Source organism: Megalops cyprinoides, chromosome 1 (assembly GCF_013368585.1).
Source record: "Megalops cyprinoides isolate fMegCyp1 chromosome 1, fMegCyp1.pri, whole genome shotgun sequence".
Taxonomy (NCBI): Eukaryota; Metazoa; Chordata; class Actinopteri; order Elopiformes; family Megalopidae; genus Megalops; species Megalops cyprinoides.
The window spans coordinates 25,538,547-25,563,100 of NC_050583.1; the positions used below are offsets into that span (position 1 = coordinate 25,538,547).

The following is a 24,554-nucleotide window of genomic DNA, read 5'->3' on the forward strand; positions in this document are numbered from 1 at the left end:
TGGTGACAATGTAAAATTGGTAATTAATAACATAATTTGTATCTCAGCTAAGGACACTGTATAATCCTTAATTGAAAATGTAGAGCCAAATAAAAAAACAAATAATGTACAGAAAAAAAATAGTGTGAAAAAATACTGTGATTTCTTATGTGTTGAAATACCTCAGGAAGAAGTATTATCCTACCAGAGGAAATTCAGATTGACATCCAATATAAACCCTGAGTGGAAAGGAAATGTTCCAGTCCCTCTGTCATCACCCTTTCAGACCCTGGGATCCTGTTGGCTGAATCCTGTGCCACCCCTCTGGGCTTCAGCTGCCTGAGAAATATTAACGCACCATGACCTTGCAAAGGCAGAGTCAGGTACTCCATAACACAAACGCACAGCGCATTTAGTGAGACTCAGCTGAGAGGGTTTGCATGCAACATAATACCTCTATACTATAGAAGTGAAATGTTTGGATTGAAGGCATCACATGACCCCCACTCACATCTGGCATACTTTCAAAAAGACATCATCTTCTCTTTCCTCCAATGAGTTTTGTTATTTTGATGTGGAGATAAGATACACATATTTTCATTATCAGTGTCTATTTCTCCCGTGGCAATTGTAAAGAAATTCTGTGATCAGCAGTTGGGGCATTGCCAGGAATATCCTTTATGTATGACAGGGGTTATAATGCCCCCCCACCAAACACACCTCATCATCCCTGCACGACCTTATCAGTACACCATTGACTTTGTGTGTGTTAGCAGAGAGTGTTGGCGTTCTGTGTCCACAGCAGCTGGGTAAGATGTCTGCGACAGAATCTAAGACAGAACTCTTCAACATAGGCACTGTGGACACTGCCGAGCCAGAACAGGAGAGGGCCGGTGCCAGGGGCAAGGCCCACATCTTTGAACGTTACCTTCAGCCATGTGTGGCGGAGCTGCTGGGCTCCGCTCTCTTCATATTCGTGGGGTGCACCTCTGTGATTGAGAACGCGGAGGGAACTGGGAGACTGCAGCCTGCTCTGGCACATGGGCTGGCACTGGCCGTCGTCATCGCAGTGTTTGGGGAAATCAGGTAGGGACCACCCGGAAATGCCATTTTGGCAATCCTGAAGGCTGTTTTAGGCCCAATTTGCTGACCTTTGATATTCGGGGTAAAAAAAATTGTTGATAAATGAAATTTGTTGCATATAACTTTTGAAAAATAACTTTTCTTTGCGTATCATCTTGCAGTGTGGCAGCAACATAATTCAAATAACACATCAAATGCTAAAGACTGGTCAGCAGCAAAATAGCTTAGGAACTGTCTGTGTGTCATAGAGATAATTGTTAAACCATGTCATGAAACCCTGAATGAGACCATGACAGAAATATTAAGAACATTGTAACACACAATGATTAAAGGTCCTTGTCACAATCTTTGTCCACTCTCTATGCAGTGGCGGACATTTCAACCCAGCTGTGTCTTTGGCAGTCTACCTCACTGGGGGACTCAGGATCTTACTGCTTTTGCCATATATACTGGCACAAATGTTTGGGGGAATGATTGGTGCAGGCCTGGCTAAGGTTGGTGGACTTTAGAAGTGATGCTTTTCAAGGACAATCTTAGCATTTTAACTGTAAAAACATTTATTTTTTTATTTTTTATATTTGATGTTTTAGGTGTCCATTTACTCACTCCCTTGTTCTATCAGGCTATTGATAATAATGGCACCCACATGCACTTGGTGGTGAAAAGTAAAATATGCATGAAATTTATCATTTATAAACCCTTTGAGTAGAGTCTTACAACCCTGTCCTTGGCATTTTATGGAAACAGTTCTGTTCTGGCACAGAAACATTGATCTGAAATAAGGGTTAATGATCAGTCTGGAATAGCTGTCGTTTCAACAGTGTTTAAAAGAGGTGTGGCAGATGTTGTGTGCAGTCAATAGTTTGAGACTGTTTTTTCTCATTTTGTTTACAATTGTGAAGATTGTTGTAAATATAAGAACAATTACAGAACCCCTTTGAAGGAACTAATTGAACATTTACAAGAAAGAGATATATATTTAATGTTGTGTATTACAGTTCTGCAAACAATACAAATTATGTTGACAATCAAAGGCATGCCTTGTGGGAACCTTTTGTTGGTCATATAATTTTCTGAAGCATGAATTTAGACAAACTATGGAATAACCACACACACACATATACACACATACCAGGTATACTATGAGTTGAGCATTTTTTTTATTATCTGCACTGATCTATCTTATATAACATAACTATATATGATACTAGATGTTGTAAAATAAAACTGTATACTCACTTCTTTACATTGTGATCTGTTTGGGACATGTTAAGTCTGAGTCTGTTTTGATCCTATCCCTAGAACAGAAAAGGTGTGTCTTAATTGAGACATGCAAATGTCTAAGAAGATTCTCTAGTGCATGAAGTGATATTTTAGAATGACAGAATATAAGAATGAAGAGGGGGAATATGAATTCATAAGCCATGAGGTGCAAGTGAAATACATTGTCTGATTTGTTCTGCTCATTCTGCATATTTTCTTTACTCAGGCGATCGCTTCATCTGAGAGCTATGCCAATGCCTCAGGAGCCGCGTTTAATGCTGTGAAAAATGACAGCCAAGTCGGGGCAGCCACCGTGGCTGAGATGGTGATGACGCTGTTCCTGACAACAGTGGTGTGCATGGGCGCGGTCAACGGAAGGACCCGCAGCAGCCTGGCCCCTCTCTGCATTGGACTGACTGTGGCTGCGGACATTCTAGCTGGGTATGCACCGACAAAGCCAAAAAAAAGTCAGAGAGGTTTATTATAGACACCTGTGCCAGCAAATGAATGTCAGATTCATTGGCGAGACATGTTCTGCTGTGTTTTAGAGGGGCGGTGTCCGGAGCATGTATGAACCCGGCACGAGCCTTTGGCCCGGCTGTGGTGGTAAACCACTGGGACTACCATTGGATCTATTGGGTGGGGCCTCTGACGGGCGCTCTGCTCACTGCCAGCTTTGTGAGGTACGTTACACATTAAATGAGTAGTCACACACACTTGTTAAGACATGGTTTGTGCATGCATTTTTGTATTTTAATCTCAAATCTTGCTCATAAGGTTTGCTCATATGACCCTTATGAGAGCATTCAGTAGTAGTCCCCTTTATTGGACAATGCATAGGCATAATCAAATTCAATCAGTCACTTAAGCCTACAACAGTGCATAGTTATCAATCAGCATTATAGTTAATCCTTTTCATCTACTTTATAGATAACAATAGATAACCTTTGGACAAAACTGTACTGAATCTCATTTATCATTCCACACTTTAAAGAAAACAAATGGCATATTACTGCCTCCTAGTGGTTATATGGTGAACTGAAGGAGTATGAATTTAAGATCAATATTTTTGTTAAAACATTAAGCTGCTCACAGCTTTCATAGCATGTCCAAGATGTGAAAATATGGGTTTCCATTGGATATTGAAATGACTGATTTGATATGGCAAGAGGTTTACAAAAACAGGTGATATGGATATACTCTCTCTGGATTCAATGCAATAAAATTCCTTTTCCTTAAATTAATGTGTTAATTTACAATTTACAGACTGCTGCTGGGTGACCAGAAGACCCGTGTTGTTTTGAAGTGATGATTGCTGCAGAGACCTATATTCTTATTTTCGTGGAAGACTGTGGCTTTCCTGTGGCATAATGTCTTTCATTGTTTTTATGCCAAGCTTGGATGGGCTTCTGTTTTAATTTTTAGAACTTGTTTTGGGGTGGCAGGATGATATGCATTACTTGGCACCTTCCAACGGTCAAAAGACATCCTCCAGACAGTGGCTGTTGCTCTTAAATGGCCAAAAAGCACTGTGTTTGAACATGTCCTCAATTTTTACATCCTCTAGATGTCCAGTCCTAGTATGCCTAACATTATAAGATACATGTAAGCCTGGACCATACTACACTAGTATCAGTTTTCCCATAAACCATACTGTGGTGTACTCTACAACATTTGTGTCTGTACATATATTGTACATGTTGACTGTAAACCCTTCCTCTGTCCTAATTTAATTTTTGTTTGTGACTTCCCTGAAAGTATCTCAGACATAATGCATTTTCTATACCATTTAAAATCTTTAAATATGTTGTTACCCAAAACATTTTTATCAAAATATAAATCTGCCCATTGGTGTTTTTAGCACCATAATTTGATAACACTCTTGCAAAAGGTTTACTATCTTCCAATGTTTACTGTATGAGAAAAAGTAATATTTGATCAATCTAATTATGTGTGCAAATTAAATTTTATTAATCTGATATTTTTTTGTTTGTTTTTATTATGAAGCTTATGTTAGCTGAAGAAAAAAAAACCTTGAAAAAAAGCCTTGCCTTTTTTAAATAAAACTTAACTTGGATCGTTCTTTGTTTCCAAAATTCTTTTCACCGATGCACCTCTGACTGCTTAAAGCAAAAGCACATCCCAGTTAAATTGAAAACACTATCAGTAAGATTGACCTAATGGTCACCCAGTCCTCAACAGCTGAAGCTAAGCAAATGTGGAGAATGTTGCTGGTGGGCCAATAGGAGGCACACTTCCCTCTGAATCAAGTAAAATGAATTCTCCAGAGCAGTAATGGGGAACTCTGCATTAGAAGGGTGAAAGGATAACATTATAACCTCAGGTCCCAACTCACTGTGGACACTACAGAGGTGTTGCCCCTGTTGTCTTAAGCAAACTTTGAAATTGGCTGTTACTCTGATCACCTCACCATTTCCTCTGTACTTTACTGGCAGCTTTCCTTACCAGAGCAATAGTATAGAAGAAGGAATTCTCAAGTGGTTCTCCTGGTTTAATGAATTAATATTGCAGAATTATAAGCATATATTTAAAAGAAATTATAAGAAGGTTAGTGGAATGTTCAGTAACAGCCAGGAAGAACATTATCACTCAGGCAACAGTAATTCAGAATGGGTGTCTCCCTGATTTGAGCTGTCATTGACTAAATGCCATCAAAACATCAATTGCTGTTAGAGTTTATAGTCCATGTGACTATAAACTATATGATAGCATAATGTACAGTGGTTAAGCAGTCTAATCTTAGACAGGTTAGAGTTAATGTAGTTGGCTATTAATTTATCCATTTTACCATTTTTATAATGCTATTGCTATGATTGTAAATACCTTAATATAAAACATGAAATTGTCAGCTTTCTACAATACTACAATTTTAACGTATTAATTTATTTCACATTACATGTAGCTCATTGGTTAAATTTCTTTTTGGTGCATGCACATTTCAGCGTGTTATTGGCGGTTCTTCCTCATATTCATAACACATTTTTCATGCACCTGAAGTCTTTATGACTAACTTCTGAAATGTACATACATGCTTTGAAAATAAATTAATTTGGACATACACAAATTCACACAAGAAAAAAAAAACTCTCCAGTGTGATAAAGACAGGCTAAGCTCCAGCCAGGAACACTTGCAACACCTTTACCAGCCTTCATAATGCAGTATAATATTGCAAAATCGTAATCAGTATAGAAATATAACAGACCTTTGTAACAATAAAAACTAGATAGCAAAATTTTTACTCTCTCCACATGATCTCTCAAACTTAGGCTGTTTGGATGGATTCCAGTGGCCAAACTGGAATGAACAGCTTTGACAGAGAGGTAAAAGGGTCCAAGGTGCTGGAAAGCCTGAACACCTTTGAAAATTCAAATTGCTTTTTTATGACTGGTCATTGGAACAATAGTATATTTTATTCTTTTCTGACCTTTCACCTACCAAAGTTCAAATAATTAGCAGGCATGTGGTTATAAATTGAGAAGTATCAAAGAATCTGTCACATTCTTTCTCCCTTCTGTACTAGCACCCACACAAGTTACTACACCTGTGACAGAATGGCAGAGGAGAAGCTGGAAATGAGCAATGTGGAGACTACTTTGATGCCCGGCACAAAGAAAACAACCCCGCCACCTCCAAACACGTTTGAGCGACTGATCCAGCCCTGTCTTGCCGAGGTGGTGGGCACCACTTTTTTTGTATTCATTGGATGTGTTTCAGTCATTGAGAATGTGGAAGCGGCGGGCAGGGTGCAGCCAGCACTCGTGCACGGCTTGATAGTGGCTGTGATGGTGGCCTGCATGGCAGAGATCAGGTAGGCAGAGTAATGTTCCGTTCGCCCTTGCAGATCAAGCGTCTGTTCTCGGGTTTATATGCACAGCATGCTAATATGTTGTTTGCGTTTTCCAACGTCCTTGCATGAGTCCTGTTATAAAATTCTGACATGAACAGTTTTACTACACAAAGTCCAAATTTACGTAGGCAAAGCTAGGCAGTAAGAACGGCAGTGAAAGAGCGGCTCAATATTAAAAGTCTGAAAAGGCAGCATTTTTTTCTTTCCCAGCAGAGTGACATTTACGTAGCTGAGTTGTCTTTCTTGTTTTAGTCTGCTGTTTGCCTTCAATCAACCAATGAGGGACAGTTGAAGATTTTTTTTTTTTTACTTTATCCTTTATGCGTAGTCTGTGTGCTCTTCTGCTCTCCCATGTGAAATGCTGGTCCGAAGATCATGTTTTGCGTTTTACCGAGCTCTGTGTTCCGTTATTACCGAACTGTAATGTAGCGCATGCTACAATAATGAATATTCTTACGATACTTTAAGTTTAACGGTATAGTTTAACGGCCGCTTACAGCATTGCATCAGTGAGAAAATAGGATTCTATCCCAGGGACATACTATGTCGTAAAAGTAGGGACCGCCTGTGCACGTATTACAGGCGTATTACAAGCGGGCCGGGCACAAATAATGAGTGAGCAGGAGAGTTGGGCTGAACATCTCATATGCGTTTTGAAAGCAGGAAATCATACAGTGCGTCTCTGGAAGTTAAGACCATGAAAAGTAAGTGCTGCGTTGGCTTTGAATTCCCAACCCAAACATTTTAAGTGAATTAATCGCCTATGATTAGATTTGTTGTGTCGTAAATGTAATGAGGTCGAGTATTATGAATTGTAAAATTTTATTATGACATACTTGCAAAACCATTTTCTTTCAGCTGCTAAACATTTAAATAGTTTAACGCCACCAAAGACCTAGTCTGAGTCTGAGCTTATGTTTTCTGATGGAATCAGATGATTTGATTCATGCACCAAGTAGAATTTTGCTGATCTGGCCAATGCCCACTGTTAACCAATTTCTGAGAAAAAAAAAACTGTGGGCCTTCACCAGTGGTGTCGTTAGGCCTGGGTGTCCGAGGCTACAACCCTGAATGTTTTAGAGTAGCCCCAGATCTCAATTTTTTTTTTTTTTACAAAAATAAGAATAATAAAAAAATAGCCCCGGATCTATTCATCTGTCATTCATGCATTAAAGCCCTTGAAAATAATACGATATTGTTAATCAAAAACACAAGTACATTTTGGGTCCTTTGAGTGTCATTCAAGGAACAGATCGACTTCACACTGCTTGGCACGCCCGCATTTTGTGTGAGCATGAAAGAGAGAAAGAGAGAGAGAGCGCACCAGTTACAGGGCTTGTCATTGTTGGCATCTGGTGGTAGCTAGCTAGCTAATTCACTAAGATAAGTCTTGAAGGCTGTGGATATAAGAAGCTTTTACAAAAAGAAATAGGATGAAGGCAACGAGGCGCAGGCGAGGCTAGAGGAGGTGGAGGAAGAGTTATCTCCTGTTGCTGTAGCAACAGATGAGTCTGGACGTGAGAGTGCCACTGCCTCATCTATAAGCTCAGGTTGGTGAAGAAGAGGGCTCTTTAGCTAGCTAGCTAGTCTAGCTCAGTGGTTCTCAAACGCTTTTGTCACAAGGCACCCCATTTATGAAAACAAGCATTTCCAAGGCACACCAGAGCACAGTGTCTCATATCTTATTCTCATTTTACTCTGAAATAACTTGAAAATGGTGCAAGTATTGGGTGAAAATCTAAAGATTTCTGGGCTGGGCTAAGCCCCCAATGTTTCAAGATACTAACAACACCTCTGGCCTTCACTGAAGGAAAATAAAGGCTTGTAAGAGTACTGACATACATACATGCTGAATTCAGAGCACATTCTACCTTATATACACATTGAAAAATTGAAAACTGAAAAAAAAAAAAAATAGAAATATGCGTATCCATTTATATCAGGCTCCTGTTGGATGTTCCACATATTTGAAGTCCACCGAGATCATTTGAAACGTGTGCGCATGTGCGAATGTGCTGTAAAGGTGTTTCAGAAGCACTTCAGCAGTAGCTGAAACTTCATCAGGTGAAATACAAACTGCTAAAGAACACATTAGAATGGCAAAAATATGAGTAAATCCATTCATGGAAACCTAGAATAGTAAAATGAGCAATCCAGAATTATTGTAGTAATTTTTTCAAATCCATGTAAAATTATACATTTGTTACTATTATGAATGACCATTATGTAATCATTACATAACATAAACATTACATAACATAAAACTGATTAGTTACAACAACTTAGACTTTCAATTGAAGCAAGCTGACACATACAGTATGTACAAGTAAAATTAAAAAGTGAACCAGCAATCCAGACATTTTTCAGATTTCTTCGTATTGAATATTCTGCTCCAAATATGTGTTATTATAATAATTAATGGATTTTTTTGTCATATTCCTTTATTCAGTGATGAATGTCCATGATGGTAATGCATATGTTGAATAGAGTGGGCATCTAATTGTTAAGCATTATCAAGAGAAACTGCTGTCTTTTAAATGTTAAATGTGTTCCTATTTTCCATTTATGCAGTGGCTCCCATTTCAACCCACCTTTCACCATTGCCATCTACCTCTGTGGCGGCATGCAGCTGACTATGGTTGTCCCATACCTAGTCAGTCAGCTGATTGGTGGCTTGCTTGGAGCTGCAATGTCAAAGGTGAAAGAGCTTTCACTGAAACTTTCTTTCAAACCATGCACGCACAAACATACGTGGAAAAAATCATTTTGAACCCATAGCAACACTCACTCCAATCCATGATATCATGACAATTAACAAATATGCTTATGAGTGTTGTATTATCCCAGTTGTCCCACTGATACAAATATGGGTTAGATACAAGATGTGAAAGATAATAAGTCTGTTGTATATAAAAGGAAACAATCTCACCTCTAGTAGTGGGCAATGGTCTCAAATTCAAAGAAAAAGAAAATCAATCTGTATTTTCATAATAGAGCTTTGTTAAATCTGCTCAGAATTTTTTGGACTTGGAAAGGTAATTTAATAACTGACATGAAACCAATTTTCCCCAGGCAATGACACCAAGTGGACGCTACATCAATGCCACTGGAGCGGCCTTCTCAATACTTAAATCTGAGGAGCAGCTGCCGGGTGCCATTTTTGGAGAGGTGGCGATGACATGCCTGGTCACCATGGTGGTGCTCCTGGGAGCAGTCAACGGCAAAAGCAAGAGCCCCATGGTGCCTTTCATGGTGGGCTGCACTGTCATTGTCAACATCCTAGCTGGGTACGTCGGGCGGAGAAAAAGCATCTGGGTGGCATTTCAGTGCATGGAAATTAAGGAGATGTATAGTACACATTTCAGTGCATAGTGACAAAGGAGATACATAGAACAGATTTCAGTGCATATCAACAAAGACATATAGTATATATTTAGGGGCTAGACACAGAAGATATATAGTAGTGTAGCATAGTGGTAAGGAGCTTGGCTCATAACCGAAAGGTTGCTGGATTGATTCCTTGCGGGGGCAATGCTGCTGTACCCTTGGGCAAGGTACTTAACCCAGAATTACCTTAGTAAATATTCAGCTGTATAATTGATAACATGTAAAAAACCGAAGCCTATTTAAGTCACTCTGGACTCTGGATAAGAGCATTTGCTAAATGACAATAATATAGTGTAATGTCTGTCTGTTCTGCTCTGATGCTAAAAACCTCCATCTCTCGTACTGCTACAGAGGCGATGTGTCCGGCACCTGCCTGAATCCAGCCAGGGCCTTTGGACCTGCAGTGGTGGCCGGCTACTGGGAATACCACTGGGTGTACTGGGTCGGTCCCATTGGAGGCGGGTTGGTAGCGGCAGCTTTAGTGAGGTGAGAGAACTGGTCAAATGGAGTCACAAGTCAAAAATCCATTTCCTACAACTGATTCTGTACCATGTGTATGTCTGCTTTTTTGTCTTGCTTTTTATACAGCAGCTACATATTTGTAAGCCAAGGCAAATTGTACAATAAACAACATTTGTCCTCTCATAGTTTTCATGCCAAAATAATGTCATAAGGGCATAGGTCAGAAAAAAAATTCATCATTTCAATGGAACTTTGTTAATTATATACAAGCTCAATGTAGTACTGTTACATTCATGCTGTTTCCACAGTAATGGAAATGTCCTCTCTTTTCCAGACTGGTGCTTGGAGATGAGAAGATCCGCATTATCATGAAATGAGACCCTCTACCCAGTCTTAATTTGTATACAGTCCCTGTTTTGTGTTCTTTTATTTTTGTAAATGAATGTGCCTCTAATGCTCTCCATAAAAGGCTAGCTTAATTACATATTTTATGCTTTATTCACTTTTATACCAGACATGTCGATTTATCATTAATAGTTTTCAAGTGACTTTTGAGTGGCTTAGAAAACAATTGTTAATTCAAAAAATGTTCTGCACGAAGGAGAGCCAGAACAAAAAGTGTGGCCCCTTCATAAACAGATTGATACCTTCCTTCTTATTTACAAGACATTTCTTGCCCAAAACAGGGGGGGAAACTTTGTCTGATTGACATTTTACAGGCTTTCAAAAGTGGTGCTTTTTATTCTCCTTTGTGTTGTCATTGAAGGATGCTGAAGTGTCTCTCTTGGTAATATCAGAGCTGAGTATTCCAGAAAATGAGCGGAAAACTTAACATACCAAGTTTAATAATATCATATTCTTTAAGGGTGTATTAATAACACCCCTGTCATAAAATGCACATATCAAAGTTCAGACCACACTACTAAAAAGACAAACAGGCAGGAAACAAGCCTACCCGAAACCTTTTCGTTACTGTACATCATAAATGTGGACACGGTATGCAAAGTTTCTGTCATTGTCTCTGAAGACATCTGAAAGTACTTTTGAAAGAAAGTTGAAAATATTCATATGCCTCTTGAGAGAATCACACATTCACAGCATTCCTTTACACACATAACATCTTTCACCAGCTTGCAGCTGAATTTCTTCTTCGTATTGCATTACTCTGCCCGTGTATAAAATATGTTGTGCTGTGGCCACTGGCTGATGTTGATGTCCACACCCATTGGAAAGAGCATCACTCATTTACTTAATATAGAGCTTCATATTATGCTTTATGTGTTGGATCCTGGCATTTGAGTATGATATAAATTCCCTTAAAGTAGAGGAAACATTTTGGACATCAGCTTAATATAGTTATTGTGGAATATAACTATCCTGGCTCCTGTGTAGTCAGTCCTACAGTAAAAGTGATTGTTTCCCACAGTTAAGAGCATCACCACTGGCAGAAGACTGGAAATGCTTCAGATGATGAGACTCATCCCTCATGGCTGCACATTATTAATATCATTATGAATATGTCCCCAACTGGTAAAGCTGACAACTTTCAAGATGCATTCTAATGTATTATAAAAATCATAATCTAACATTTGAAGTTGTGCTTTATTGAAATGAAAAAAATACTGTGTAGTTACACTTTCTTTTGAAATGCTCTTAAATCTCACTGTAGCTCATTTATAAATACAGATCAAAAAGTCCCAGTGGACACCCACCATGTAACTGATTTGCAAACCCTAAGACCTGAAATTCTGAACAGTGATAGTTTCAAGATGATGCATCAGAGATCCCTTCCTTTGACATTCTGCATGAAATAACATTCAGAAGGCTACAGACAACTACCAGAGTTGAAATTTCTGGCCCTTGTGTGTCCAAGCTTTTAATCATAATCATAACCATGTCCATAACCCAGTCCATAACTGTCACCCAAAACATCAACCTATACCAATGACACATCAGAGTTTTATTTACTAAGTAAGACATTTAATGATACACTAAGAAGTAACAGAATTACAGAATTTTAGGATGCCAAAGTTTTTTGCCATTTGACAATGGTGTCCTTTGAGAGTGCAGGGGAGTTCAAAAGAGCAGATGTCTGTTTCTTTTCATTTATACCTCTGACCTGAAACACTGTCTGAAAAACAAATGGACACAACACGTATTTGTTTCATTTTAATGATTATATTTATTGGGTTGTTATTGCCCACAGCATGCAACAGGTCTGGATAGAAAGCCTTGGGCTCTTGGGTATCAGCATCTTATCGGTATTTTTCGGACAAAGCCAGAGCCACTCTGGTGAGGAACTTGTCCATAGCCACGTGCACCTCAGGGGTGAAATCCTCAGGGAACATCATGGCCATCACCACCAGAATGTTGTGAGACAGGATCTGAGAAGAAAAATAATAAAAGAAAAATTAAATTATCGTTTGTGTAACGACATTGTGAAGACATTTGTGAAGTGCTTGTATGACCTCACACTTTAGTAAGCTAAAAATTCCTACAAGAGCGCCATACATATGTGTGTGATTGATTGATTGATTTAGTAGCCTATTTGATTGATCGAACTTTTCAACCTATATAAATATAAGAATATGCATTTCTTTACTGACCTTGAAGTTGGCAGGATCCACTCTCAGCTGGAAAGCGTGCAGTTCGCTGAGACTCAGCAGCCCGCCTGCGAGGTCGTCGATTTTTTCAACCGCCTCTGCGACACCTCCCATGACGGTTTTCCCGTGCTTCCTCACAGGAGCAGAGCCGGGGCTCATGTCTTTCCAGTGGGAGAAATAGGTCTTCGTCTGGGGATAGACAACCAGCATTCTGGCAGGGATAATAAGAAAATCGTAAAATAACTGATGTATGGAACATGTAAATAGATATCGTGAAGAGTTGTTGTATGTATTCGTTGTATGTATTGAAGGTTTGTATATGCTTGTTTTGTTTAATTATGTATATTTAGAGCCGTTTATGTCATATTCGCATCAACAAATACGTGATCTTTACGTAAAGTGTAGCCTAATGATCTACCTGGACAGCGCCTCAGTGCCGATGTCCTCTGCCTTTGAGGAGACCTTAGCCCAGAAGGCCTTCACCGCCGCTTTGTCTTTAGCAGAAAGACTCATCTTGCTGTTTCTACCGATATCAGGATGCTGAGGTGAAACTCTGGTGATCCAGTAAAACTTTGGTGCCCTTATATATTAGATTTTGTTTGGAGACACACCCTAGTCCCACCTCCCATTTGCCTGTCTGATTGAACTCTTGCCAACTCTTGCTGCCAACAAGATACGGGGCAACTGCTTCTATGGCTCGTAGCTCATAGTAGCCTATTAGATGTTTTGCTTGAATGAGTAAACTATAGAACAAATCTCATTATCAGCCTTATATAGTTTGGAATAGTGAAATTATATAGTGAAATTTGAATCAAAGGGTGAACATGTAGATAGTGAATATTGCATTGTCAGATATATTAACCAACTTTCCTCTAAATATAAAATAAAAAATGTGAAGTAACATCAAATACGATGCATAAATCAAATTAAATCAATAAATTGTTTGTAGGTATCAGACATTGTACGAAAAGTTGGCAACGGCATACTGATTCACTTAAACCCAGAACACACAGGAATGCAATTGTCTGAAATCAATAAAGCCTCAGAGTGTTTTTCTCAAAAATAAAACTGTTTACAAACTATCAGTAATCGCCCTTTTGGTGTACTTAAACTTCATATTTATCCTGTACGATCCATATAAGGTCTAATGTGAGATATGGTACAGCTTGATCGCAGCTCGTTCCTGGATACCATGTCTTAAATAAAAAAAAAACGCTGAAAATGGCGTACAAATTCACAAATTTAAATCTATGAGGACATTTAATGTGAAAACAAGGGGCTAAACACACATATGTCACAAGGAAGAAAAATAGCCTAACCAAAAGAGAAGAAATAGGCCTATTGGTATAATATAGTGCTGTTACTGCCATAGTGCCAAGTTATTATAACAAAATTGCCGAATCTTTGAATTAGCATTAACAATTACAAAAACAAATATACACGCCTTGTTTCGCATTAGTGTCTAAAAAGCATGTTTGACTACACAGAGAATTAGAAATTAGATACATATTTGTAAAATGTATGTAATGGCGCAATATGACTTATGTTGTTGATGCTGACGTATCGACGAACAGCTGAAGTTAGCGAATTTAACTTATTCAAATTAGTCGCTTGCTGAAATGAATGTATTGAGATATCAAGGACAGTAAGGGAGTACGGTGTGCAGACTTACACTTATTTTATTATATAATGGTTCGGGGATTGGCTTCAGGTTTTTTAAAAGGGTACGTTGCACTTCGTTGATTTATTCACTAAGTATATACTTTTCTGTACCCTTCTGTACCCTTCGTAAGAGGTGTCACCAAAACAATTTTGAAAAGGGTTCTCTCATGAGTCACCATATTCTTATTGTAAATACATGATTTTCCTAATCTACACTTCAGAGAAGTCGTAGGCCTATTGAAAAAATATGATTGGGGTCATCTTTATCAGTTCATAGAAAGCAAGCTGGTCTCTGAAATTGGTCAAATGGGATTAATAAAATTCATGCCAACCCACATCTGGGTATTTCGCACTCGCATAATCATGGAAAACATGTGTAGCTCTTCAAGGGTGGAGACGGCAACAATATGAAGATAAACGGATGCATGTTTCTTGAGATAAACCCCTTATGACATAGGAAGTGCATTATGACAATTGTAGTTACGTTGATTTGTGGGTGGACTGGCCCAGTCGACACGGACCCGTCTAAAAAAATAAAATTGATCCTTTACTTCAATATTATCTGCAAAAAAGAGGTCGTAGCTCTGTCAAATTATACATCTCAATTTACAAAGGGGGCAAATGTAGCGCGACTGCTACAGCGTTTAAGTACAATCTGCGAACACCCAATTTCATTGAAACTACAATTAATTAATAGGTTCTTTAACCAGTCAATTAACTGACAATTGATCATGATTCCAACAGTAAAATGAGATTGAAAGAGCAAGTCACAAGAAGGTGCATGCAATCGCAACAACGGTGAGAAAATGTAGGATACATTTTCATCCGCTGTTTAGTAGCTCTTATGTGTTTATTTTTAAATTAATTAATTAATTAATTCAAAATTATTTTCTTATTTACTTTTTTTGTCGCTGTCATTAAGTAAATTAATAGCTCTAAATTTTATATTTTATGATAGTGCCACTTCAACTATTATTAGTAGTATTAGTATTATTATTACACATTTTATGTTTTTTTATTTAAAAAAAACATTTTGCATGCAAGGAAAATTAAATTATTTTTATTTTGAATAAAACACAAACCATGTCTTATATTGAGAGAATTATTGTGGAACGTTGATATGATTTGTTCAAATACGCACTCATACAATGTGCAGCTACATTGCTTAGAAAAATTATCTCCAGCTGAATCGCAGAAACGCTGACAATTCAGTATTTGACACTTTCGTCTGACACATACCAGGACCACATTGAAGATTAAGTGGAAATTTACTTTATAGTGTACAGTGTGTACAGTATGTCTCGCTACTATCTAGCATGATTGTACACTATAATAAAAACGATCATGTATGTGGATGTGTGCATGTATGTATATGAATATGTATACGGAAAATAATGGTATCGCCAAATGAAAAAGGCTTGTATTTTGAAATCGTAATTAAACAGGAGTCTACACACGTGTTTCATATTAATGTCAATGCTAATTGCTAATATGGTTCCGCTAAAAGACATTTAAAATGAAATTAAAAATGAGTGCGATCTAACACATTTGGAAAGAGATCAACAGTGCCCAAATTCCAGGTATACGTCAGTCACAGAAACGGCAAAATTATTTTAAATGTCAAGGACAACAGTGTCCAAAATCTAAACGGAATACGCCGCACAACGAAAAATTTCATCCGGAAAGGGAAACAGTGGTTGCAGGTTGAAGCTCAAAGACAGGGATAGACGAACACAGGATTGCAAGCAAGGCAAAACAACAGGCTCACAAATGACCACAGAACTGAATATAGGCCTACACCGCCGTGAGCCACACATAGGACTGGTAGGGCTGCCTTTCGGATGCCACTTCTAACCAAAGCCAATGTACACGTATAACATTTAACTTGATATAATGCCCGCAAAACCTGGAGTTCTGAACAGTAGAAAATAATACAGTCTGAGAAGTCGCGGTTAACTCTTTCTTCCTACATCTCGATGGATTTATGTTTGGAAAAAGCCGATGAAAGCCTTCTCCCCACATTGCCTGTTTCCAGCTCTCAGTGTTGGGATGTGATATAGTATGGGCATCCATCTTGTGGAGGTGACTGAGTCCAATTATTACTCTGCATGGTAGAATTATGTCCAATGAATATTAGGCCATTTTTTTTTCCTCAAGATGTCCCCATATTCCAAGATGATAGCGCCCCCATACACTTTTCTGCCTGCAACCAGGGAAGCCAGTGGGTATATCGGCCAGGGTCCCAGGGAATTTGCCAGGGTTTCCTGGCAAAGCAAACAAGCCAGACTACATGAAGAGCTAAGATCAACCCTCTCTGTGCCATCAAGCGAATCATTTATTTTCAGAAACAGCCATTTGTGTGCGAGTGAAGCTGGCTGAGTGCTGTCTTGCAGAGTGTAACCAGGGCCAGAATGCCATCCTCTTCTCCTTCTTTTGTGTTCTGGATGTGACTGTGGACGGAAAGCCACAGAGGGGGAAGGTGGTCTTGAGATGGGTCAGAAGTGAGACCTGGGGTTAGACAAGCGATGGAGGAAACAAGTGGGATCTTACAATACTGTGTGATGCAGTCTTTTAGTGTGTGAAAGTTTGTACTGTGTGAAACCTTAGTCAGAAGGGAGTGCACAGAAGCAACATTTCCTCTATTTTGTATAGATGTGGAGTGAAGATTACAGTTGCACTGACCTGTAGAGGGCATGTTTTGGCCAACGATGATCCGGGGATTATTGAATGGCTGAGTCGGGGTGAGAAAAGTTCAGAACATTAGAATGAATTTTGTGTAACCCCGAACTGTCATGACATTGCCTGGAACACAGAGAAACATCTGGGTGCAAATTTTATCTGTGTCTAGATAAGCAGTACAAAGCCAGTAATACAAACAGTAGTCCAACTAATTTGTACAAAACATTACCATGGCACCACTATTACCACTATATCACTGTCTTATCATAAGAATTATTCATTTAAGCATTCTGTCAGTTTCAGATTTTAATATTGTCCTTAAGGTTGAGTAAGCAAGAATAACTTTTCTTTTGCCACATTGCTAAATAATCATGGGGCCTGACTCCCTTTAATCCTTACTGATGAGTGAATATCTAGAGAACAGGACCAGATTTATTTCACCATTTTTAATACGAACAATAATTAACCTAAATGCCTTTAAAGTTTGCATTATGGAACCTGAACCACCATGGTGTTCATGAAGCATACTCACACAGTGAATACCGCAAAGTCTTTCTCCTGTCTCTCTCCCATTTGCATGCCCCTTAGCTCATGAGCCCCATGATGTCATGCACAGCACCAGGGACCAGGCCTAACCAATGACCAATGACAGTGAAGGAGACCTTACCTCTGATCTGCTGAACCTCTTTCACCTTCTTCCATCCACTCACAGCCTAGAGTCCCCATATCCTACCACACCACCCTGCGGCAGACTGACTACCACTAAATTAATTTATTAAATTAATTATTCAGATACATTTAACATGCATTTCCTCAAATATTTCCAGGAGGATTATTTGGTTCTCACTGGGGAATAGTTTTCCCATCCAATGCCACTTTGTTTTTATCAATTGATTCATTGATTATGGGCACTGATTCTTAAAAGGGGAAATGCCTTTATGTTTTAATCAACGATTTTTCATTACATAAAGTATGTACAGTATTTCACATGATCACTGACTACATGTAGTAGTAGTAGTAATAGTAGTAGTAGTAATAATAATAATAAAATAATAATAATAATAATAACAGGCTAATCCTTTTCTTCACTTTCCGAGCACAAATGGTCAGCGTAGCTGCGTGTCACTACCCCTGTGCAAGTTTATCAATTAAGGTATCTCGGGAGACTATACATTCCTGCATCTAAAAGTGCTCCAGAGATATCTGTTATTTTTAGAGCACTGCCTTAATTTTCTGAAGACCATAATTCTTGTGTATTATTTGTAAAATATATGCTATTTTTGCAGAATACCTGGTTGGTTTGATATTATATTCGGTGATTGAAATGAAAATGAAATAAGATGAAGCACACTGACAATGTATACCGATAGTCCGGGGCTTCTGATTTTGCTCGAATATAGCTTTAAATTATATGTATTTCAACAATTCTTGCAGTTCCACGTATTTTATTACGTATATATTGGCTGTATTGATACCAGCACCAGTTCAATGTGTTTCTATTTGAATTAAGGCACGTCGAATGTACTGAATTCAGTTAGCGCAAACCTATTCAGTTAGCCCAAACAAACTTAAATGTCTTAGGCCAACTGTTCAACGTCTGATTTTTGGAATGCCATTTTTCACCGTTTGCTTAAATTTTAAAGGATGAATACAAAAATAAAATAATGAAATAATAATTACCAATATCATTATTGATGTGTAAATTGCATTACGTTTTAAGTAATTCGTTGATATTGACAATAGTAAAATATATTTCATACATACCATTTATTAAATAAACTCTCTAAATATATTCGAAAAAATGTTTCTTCCCTGAAGGCACATCTAAGCTTCTCTCCAAGAAAATATTAGTATGTGCCAGTAAAAAGCAAACACATCCTATTTTATACATCCAGAAAGACCAAAGTCTATATTTAGTCTTTAAAGATAAAGATGGGCAACGCCTACAATATATTCGCTAAATATAGCTGTGTTCCCGTCCCTTCGTATCTACATTTTACTTAAACAAGGACAGAATGTTACAACGATAGCCAATAGAACAGGTCCGGAGGTGGAGCTTGCCGTCATCCTTGACCGGTATAAGGAGGCTCACGGACCGTAGGTAGGCCTATTCCCAAAGGAGTTGTTCAAAGGATCTTGTTAGCCAGTCCATTAGCAAAAAGCCAGGATGAGTCTCTCAGCTAAAGACAAGGCTATCGTGAAGTCCTTCTTTGCAAAAGTTGCTGGTAGGGCAGAAGAGATTGGTAACGAGGCTCTGTCCAGGTAATTGCAATTCAGATTGATCACAACATAGGCATATATGACCACTACTACTACTATTTTACAATAGTTCAGAAAATAATATCCTGAATAACCTAGAGTGGAGACCAGAGCAGATGATAATTTGTTGGAATTTAAATAATGTTAATGCTATTGTTCTTCAACAGAACCCTGGTCGTCTACCCTCAGACCAAGACCTACTTTGCCCACTGGAAAGACCTGAGCCCCGGTTCTCCTATGGTGCGGAAGCACGGGAAGACAGTCATGGATGGTGTCCTGGATGCTGTTGAAAAAATGGATGACCTCATTACTGGCCTTTTCACTCTCAGCGAGCTGCACGCCTTCATGCTGCGAGTGGATCCTCAAAACTTCAAGGTAAGTCACAGAAAGCATTGCTTTAACCATTTATCCATTGTAATGCTATATATTACTTAATTACACAATAATTAATATAAATTTTTGTGAATTGAAAAAAGTAGCATGTTGCCAGTTTTTAGACAGGTGTGAAAGCAGATGAGTAGACAAAATAATGGAAACACCAAATGAAAAATGACTTGTATTTTGAAGCTACTAAATCATAATTAAAAAGGCATCTACACTGTTTCATATAAATGTCAGCAGTAATTACAAATATATTTTTGGGATGGGGCATTTTAAAATCAACACTTTAATGGGATTCTAAAGTAACTTGAGAGGTCTGACAGATTTTGAAAGTCAGTCAGAGAAAATGTCAGTCACTGAAACAGTAACATCCTTTAATGTGTCATGAGAAAGAGGAACAGTGGCTGCAAGCTGAAGCTCACTGCCAGGGACAGAAGGACACTTACAATAGATCCTAACGACCACAAAACAACAGCCTTAAAAATTACGACAGAACTGAATCTACACCTCGATGACTCAGTCTCAACAAAAACTGTATGTTATGAGCCTCACCAAGCTGCTATTTATGGTAGGGCTGCGATTCAGAAACTGCTTGTAATCAATGCTGAGATGCATAACCTGATCTGATGAGCACAACTCCTGGACTTCTGAGCAGTGGAAGAAAGTAATATGGTCTAATGAGTCATCTTTTACTCCTTTTTCCTATACCTTGAGGAGTTTATTTTTGGAGAATGCTAAAAGAAGCCTTCAACTCATATTGCGTGTTCCCAGTTGTTCCCAGTTTTACTCTGCATGGTAAAATTACAGCCAAGTAATGTGAAGCTCTTTTAGGTGACCAGGTGTACCCTATGGTTTAAACATTGTTTCCTCAGGAAGTTCCCATATTCCAACATGATAACACCCTATTACCACTGCTAAATGGTTTCAAGAATCATTTCATGAACACCAGGATAAAGTCCCGCTTAACTTGTTCCATGGCCTCCCCTGTCACCAGATTTAAATAACATTGAACCTTTATGGGAAGTTCAGGAGCATAGAGTGTGGAACAGATTTCCATCCCATTCATCTGTTGAAGAACTGGAGGCTTTTCTTCTTGAAGAATTGTCTGATATCCCACTAGAAACAGACACACATATAACAGCATTCCAAGAAATATCCATGCATTGCCATTAGAAGTGTAAAAGTGTATATGAATAGGCCTTAATCTCCATGTTTTCAGCTGCACATATACAGTACATATTGTTGCTTAGAGTGGGCTGAATTTGTTCTATTCAATGTGGGTGCTACAACATTCATTGAAATTCAGGCATTAGGCAATTCACTTTGCCCATATAGTTGAGAAACTAATTGGAGTGAAAGTTTGAAAGTTTTCTTTTCAATTCATACACACATATCTCAACAGCTGCCAAACATACAAAGCTGTTAATTTAAAATATACATGCCACAGGCATGTATTATCTGCTTGCACTTTTCAGAAAAGATGTTAAAAACTGCAGTTTCACTGAAATTATTTAACTGAATAATAAATATATACTATTGCAAATGCAAGTGACAAAAGCCATGAGTTGTACATTTTTAAAATCCACAAAGCAGAAACAAGAACAATTTTCAATATATGATTTTTTTACAGATGCTGTCTCACAACATTCTTGTGGTGCTGGCCATGCTGTATGGTGAAGAATTCACCCCTGAGGTGCACCTTGCTGTTGACAAGTTCCTTGCCAATGTGGCCTTGGCTTTGTCCGAGAAGTATCGCTGAACCAGAAAAAAAGCAGAATTGTCTCTATTTGTTCAGCATTAATATGCACATGAAATAAATCATTCAAAGCAACAATTTTAGGTTCCTTAATAATTGTCATGTATTGTCAGTTGGTGACCAGCATGGGTGCTGAGATTCCGCCCAATGATCCCCACCCCATATCTGAACCATGACAGCAACAGATACATGAACATACACAAAACCATGACATAGATAAGATCACTAAGTACATATGCAGTGCTTCCTTTGCAAGGAAATAGGTGTAAGGGTAATCCATGACATACTTGTAAAAAGAATTAGTGGCAGTTGTTCACTCAGTCATAACAGGACTATCATGGCATTAGCTTATCCATAGATGTGCTATTGTTGGCATTAAATCATTGAATGTCTCTCCTCTGGTACGTGGGTTGCAAAAGATTTTCAGGTGTGTTGCACAATCTGAAGTATAGACTATCCTAGTAAATGCCCATTGTATTGTGACACCAAAGACTTTACACCTTCTTCCCAACAAAGCAGGGTTTGTTATATTTCTAATGGGGTCTGGGTGGCAGCGCCTCTGTTAGGTGGGTTGCCAGTGAACAAAGTTAATGTGAAGTGTCCCAAGTGTCATTAATATTAGCCTGTTTTGGTGTCACAGTTTTATGCCAAATAACTACTGTGCTCCAAAACTGTAGGCTAAGTTAATCACCTAATTAACATTTTTGTCACTGGTGAGTTCTTTGACTCAGAATTAAATTTTGAAGAATGATACCATATGTAACATCGTAAAAAAATTACAGTATCAGTAAAATAGCTTACTAAAATCTGCCAATATAGGCAAAGGAAATTAAACAAACAAATAAATAAATACATGAATCAATTTAAAAATAAATGAAGTCATTTGGGGAAAACCATAAAAGTATTTCCTGACCTAAGGAAAAGGCATCTGAGAAAAAATTGGAAAACATCAGAACAGGTACTACAGACATACATGAAAAAAAACAAAGATTGTACATTAAAGTCTCCATGAGATCACTGAGTAAACTGTAAATAGCTCATTTAGTTACATGTCTTTTTGAGCTCTGTTCCATCCAGTTCCATCCAGCTATGGAGGGAGGAGAGTGTGTGAGGGTCTTTCTATTTAACTAAGGCCTAGGCCTCCAATCTAAGTGTGTAATGCAGCCCAGTAATACAGAGAGAATTAGTAGCCAGAGGCAGCAGGTGCACTGACAGCTTGGATAGAGGGAGAGAAAAAGAGGGGGGGGGGGGTGGGGGTCGGAACCTATTGGGGCAACATGGTAACTTAGGGAACTAATGTAATCTTTGTAACCTATAGGGATTTTTAAACTTAAACCACCAAACCTTCTACATAATTATTAACATCAATTTAACAGTGAATGCTCAGTAATTTATATAAATCACCACCAGAAAATAACCACCAGAATTCCACGATTTGAGTTACAGCTGAACAAACCTGCCAATTGGCTGTGGCAATATACCATTTTTTGTAATTTTACGTTTCTAGTTTAACGCTTAAAAGCTCTTGATGGATGCTCGACAGTGACTTTGAAAGGCATAACCCCCCCCCCGCCCCCCATTAAGACTTGCCACGCCCCCTCTTTTTCTATGTGTCTCCCATACATATCAAATAATGCATCAAATAAAGGTGTGGTGAAGGGGTGTTGATACAATCTTTTTTTTCGTTGATACAATTTAACTTTTTAAATTGGATAATCCAACACATGTCCACACTACAAGTATAAATTTAAATTTTAAACTTCAAATTTTGAAATGTTTGATCCGTTTGTCAAGAATCAGCAGCGGCCAAAGATAGGCTGTATAAAAGCGCATAGTACACACACCAAAGCGTGTTATGTTACGTACACAGAATTTAAATACAGGGTAAAATAAGCCCGGATGTTTTAGACTAAGTAGCATAATAAAAAAGGTTCTTTGAATGTATGTTCTCAACAGGTTATCCAACATACATTCTTAAAGTAGTTTTAAGTTACCGGCGCGCCCTCATCGCCGTTTGGAGCACATTCGAAAGAACAGCCTGGGCTGAGGTGTGTGATTCTGTAACTGCCCATATTTTAAAAAGGACAAATAACCCAGTAAGATAGTGGACGCATGCATAGTGACGAATAGTTATTTTGTTCCCCAAACATATGGCTCGATTTTCAAGACGGATGGGTTTATCTGCTCTCTTCGCAAACGCCCATACAGTCTGCGAAAGATCGATTTAGATGAGAGTAAAATGATTACGCTTCTTGACGCAGTTAGAAATATCGCAGTGGAAAGACAACATTGAAAGATCAAAACCCAAAATGAACCGATTGAGAGAAAAATCCGGTGGAAAATAAGTTTTCAGCTGCGGAAAAAGACCATAGTAATGAGCCTAATACTTTTCATCGCCTTTTTCCTGTATATATCATCAGTTGTAACTTATCGTAAGTTTCATTAATAAATGTAAAAATGATTCCACTGCTGTCACGAAAATACTTTTAAAACAAAATAAATATCTGTAGCATAAGGGGTTGAGGAGCTCATACTGTATACATACTGCATACTGTTTAACAACAACATTTACATAAATTGTTAAATGAATTTAGATGATACATAAAATCATCTACAATCTACCGAAGATACAAGTGAATCACAGACATTTTCCACCGACACTTTAAAGCGTTTGACACTTTCATCTGGCACTTTCCTATCAAAAGACCACATTCTCTTGAGGGGAAAAGCCTGAAAAATGCATACATACATATTACAATGTAGACTAAAATAGCTCAACACATTCATTTGATTACATTGAACCACATGCTGCATGAGACTTGTACTGCTTTTGCCTACGTTTTGCAGGCTAATTTTTCTTCAACGTGATGGCAGACATCAGAAACGCCACTATTATTATTATTATTATTATTATTATTATTTTTTTTTTTTTTTTGTTGTTGTTGTTGTTGTTGTTGTTTTACTCTTTTGTACCATTTTGTCTGATTTAAAACATTAAAATATGATAAAAGATGATAAAAACGTTGAAATCACGAGGGACAAATACCATGGCAACCAACAATATATTAGTCTGTAAACTTTTACAATAAAGGGGACGTTTTACTGAAGGGTATATATGAATTATGAAATATATATTCAGTTTCCTGTATTCATAATGAACACGTTAAATTA

The 24,554-nt window shown here is 38.1% G+C and overlaps 4 protein-coding genes across 4 annotated transcripts; 3 read left to right on the forward strand and 1 right to left on the reverse strand.

Moving 5' to 3' along the window:
* The first annotated feature begins 793 nt into the window (after positions 1 to 793).
* On the forward strand, positions 794 to 3,634 carry aqp8a.1 (aquaporin 8a, tandem duplicate 1). The gene is made up of 5 exons (XM_036542290.1): positions 794 to 1,065; positions 1,430 to 1,556; positions 2,552 to 2,766; positions 2,874 to 3,008; positions 3,592 to 3,634. Exons 1-5 carry the CDS (start codon positions 794 to 796, stop codon positions 3,632 to 3,634), a joined length of 792 nt encoding a protein of 263 aa, XP_036398183.1.
* A 2,264-nt stretch (positions 3,635 to 5,898) lies between these two features.
* On the forward strand, positions 5,899 to 10,420 carry aqp8a.2 (aquaporin 8a, tandem duplicate 2). Its single transcript, XM_036542445.1, has 5 exons — positions 5,899 to 6,155; positions 8,766 to 8,892; positions 9,267 to 9,481; positions 9,933 to 10,067; positions 10,378 to 10,420. The coding sequence occupies exons 1-5, from the start codon at positions 5,899 to 5,901 to the stop codon at positions 10,418 to 10,420; spliced, it is 777 nt and encodes a 258-aa protein (XP_036398338.1).
* Positions 10,421 to 12,298: 1,878 nt separating this feature from the next.
* LOC118773037 (hemoglobin embryonic subunit alpha-like) lies at positions 12,299 to 13,159 on the reverse strand. Its single transcript, XM_036521784.1, has 3 exons — positions 13,065 to 13,159; positions 12,650 to 12,857; positions 12,299 to 12,427 (listed from the first exon to the last, which is right to left on the reverse strand). Exons 1-3 carry the CDS (start codon positions 13,157 to 13,159, stop codon positions 12,299 to 12,301), a joined length of 432 nt encoding a protein of 143 aa, XP_036377677.1.
* A 5,989-nt stretch (positions 13,160 to 19,148) lies between these two features.
* On the forward strand, positions 19,149 to 21,386 carry LOC118773044 (hemoglobin embryonic subunit alpha-like). Its single transcript, XM_036521796.1, has 3 exons — positions 19,149 to 19,249; positions 19,414 to 19,621; positions 21,258 to 21,386. The coding sequence occupies exons 1-3, from the start codon at positions 19,155 to 19,157 to the stop codon at positions 21,384 to 21,386; spliced, it is 432 nt and encodes a 143-aa protein (XP_036377689.1). The 5' UTR covers positions 19,149 to 19,154.
* The last annotated feature ends 3,168 nt before the right edge of the window (positions 21,387 to 24,554 follow it).

What these genes read in the sequence shown, in the direction of transcription:
- aqp8a.1 (XM_036542290.1), top strand. Translation starts at nt 794, where the DNA reads ATGTCTGCGACAGAATCTAAGACAGAACTCTTCAACATAGGCACTGTG. An exon ending in GCAGTGTTTGGGGAAATCAG is followed by an intron (nt 1,066 to 1,429) that starts GTAGGGACCACC and finishes CTCTCTATGCAG; the next exon opens with TGGCGGACATTTCAACCCAG. An exon ending in CTCACTGCCAGCTTTGTGAG is followed by an intron (nt 3,009 to 3,591) that starts GTACGTTACACA and finishes TACAATTTACAG; the next exon opens with ACTGCTGCTGGGTGACCAGA.
- aqp8a.2 (XM_036542445.1), top strand. Translation starts at nt 5,899, where the DNA reads ATGGCAGAGGAGAAGCTGGAAATGAGCAATGTGGAGACTACTTTGATG. An exon ending in GCCTGCATGGCAGAGATCAG is followed by an intron (nt 6,156 to 8,765) that starts GTAGGCAGAGTA and finishes CCATTTATGCAG; the next exon opens with TGGCTCCCATTTCAACCCAC. An exon ending in ATTGTCAACATCCTAGCTGG is followed by an intron (nt 9,482 to 9,932) that starts GTACGTCGGGCG and finishes GTACTGCTACAG; the next exon opens with AGGCGATGTGTCCGGCACCT.
- LOC118773037 (XM_036521784.1), bottom strand. Translation starts at nt 13,159, where the DNA reads ATGAGTCTTTCTGCTAAAGACAAAGCGGCGGTGAAGGCCTTCTGGGCT. An exon ending in GGCACTGAGGCGCTGTCCAG is followed by an intron (nt 12,858 to 13,064) that starts GTAGATCATTAG and finishes TATCCCTGCCAG; the next exon opens with AATGCTGGTTGTCTATCCCC. An exon ending in TGGATCCTGCCAACTTCAAG is followed by an intron (nt 12,428 to 12,649) that starts GTCAGTAAAGAA and finishes TTTTCTTCTCAG; the next exon opens with ATCCTGTCTCACAACATTCT.
- LOC118773044 (XM_036521796.1), top strand. Translation starts at nt 19,155, where the DNA reads ATGAGTCTCTCAGCTAAAGACAAGGCTATCGTGAAGTCCTTCTTTGCA. An exon ending in GGTAACGAGGCTCTGTCCAG is followed by an intron (nt 19,250 to 19,413) that starts GTAATTGCAATT and finishes GTTCTTCAACAG; the next exon opens with AACCCTGGTCGTCTACCCTC. An exon ending in TGGATCCTCAAAACTTCAAG is followed by an intron (nt 19,622 to 21,257) that starts GTAAGTCACAGA and finishes ATTTTTTTACAG; the next exon opens with ATGCTGTCTCACAACATTCT.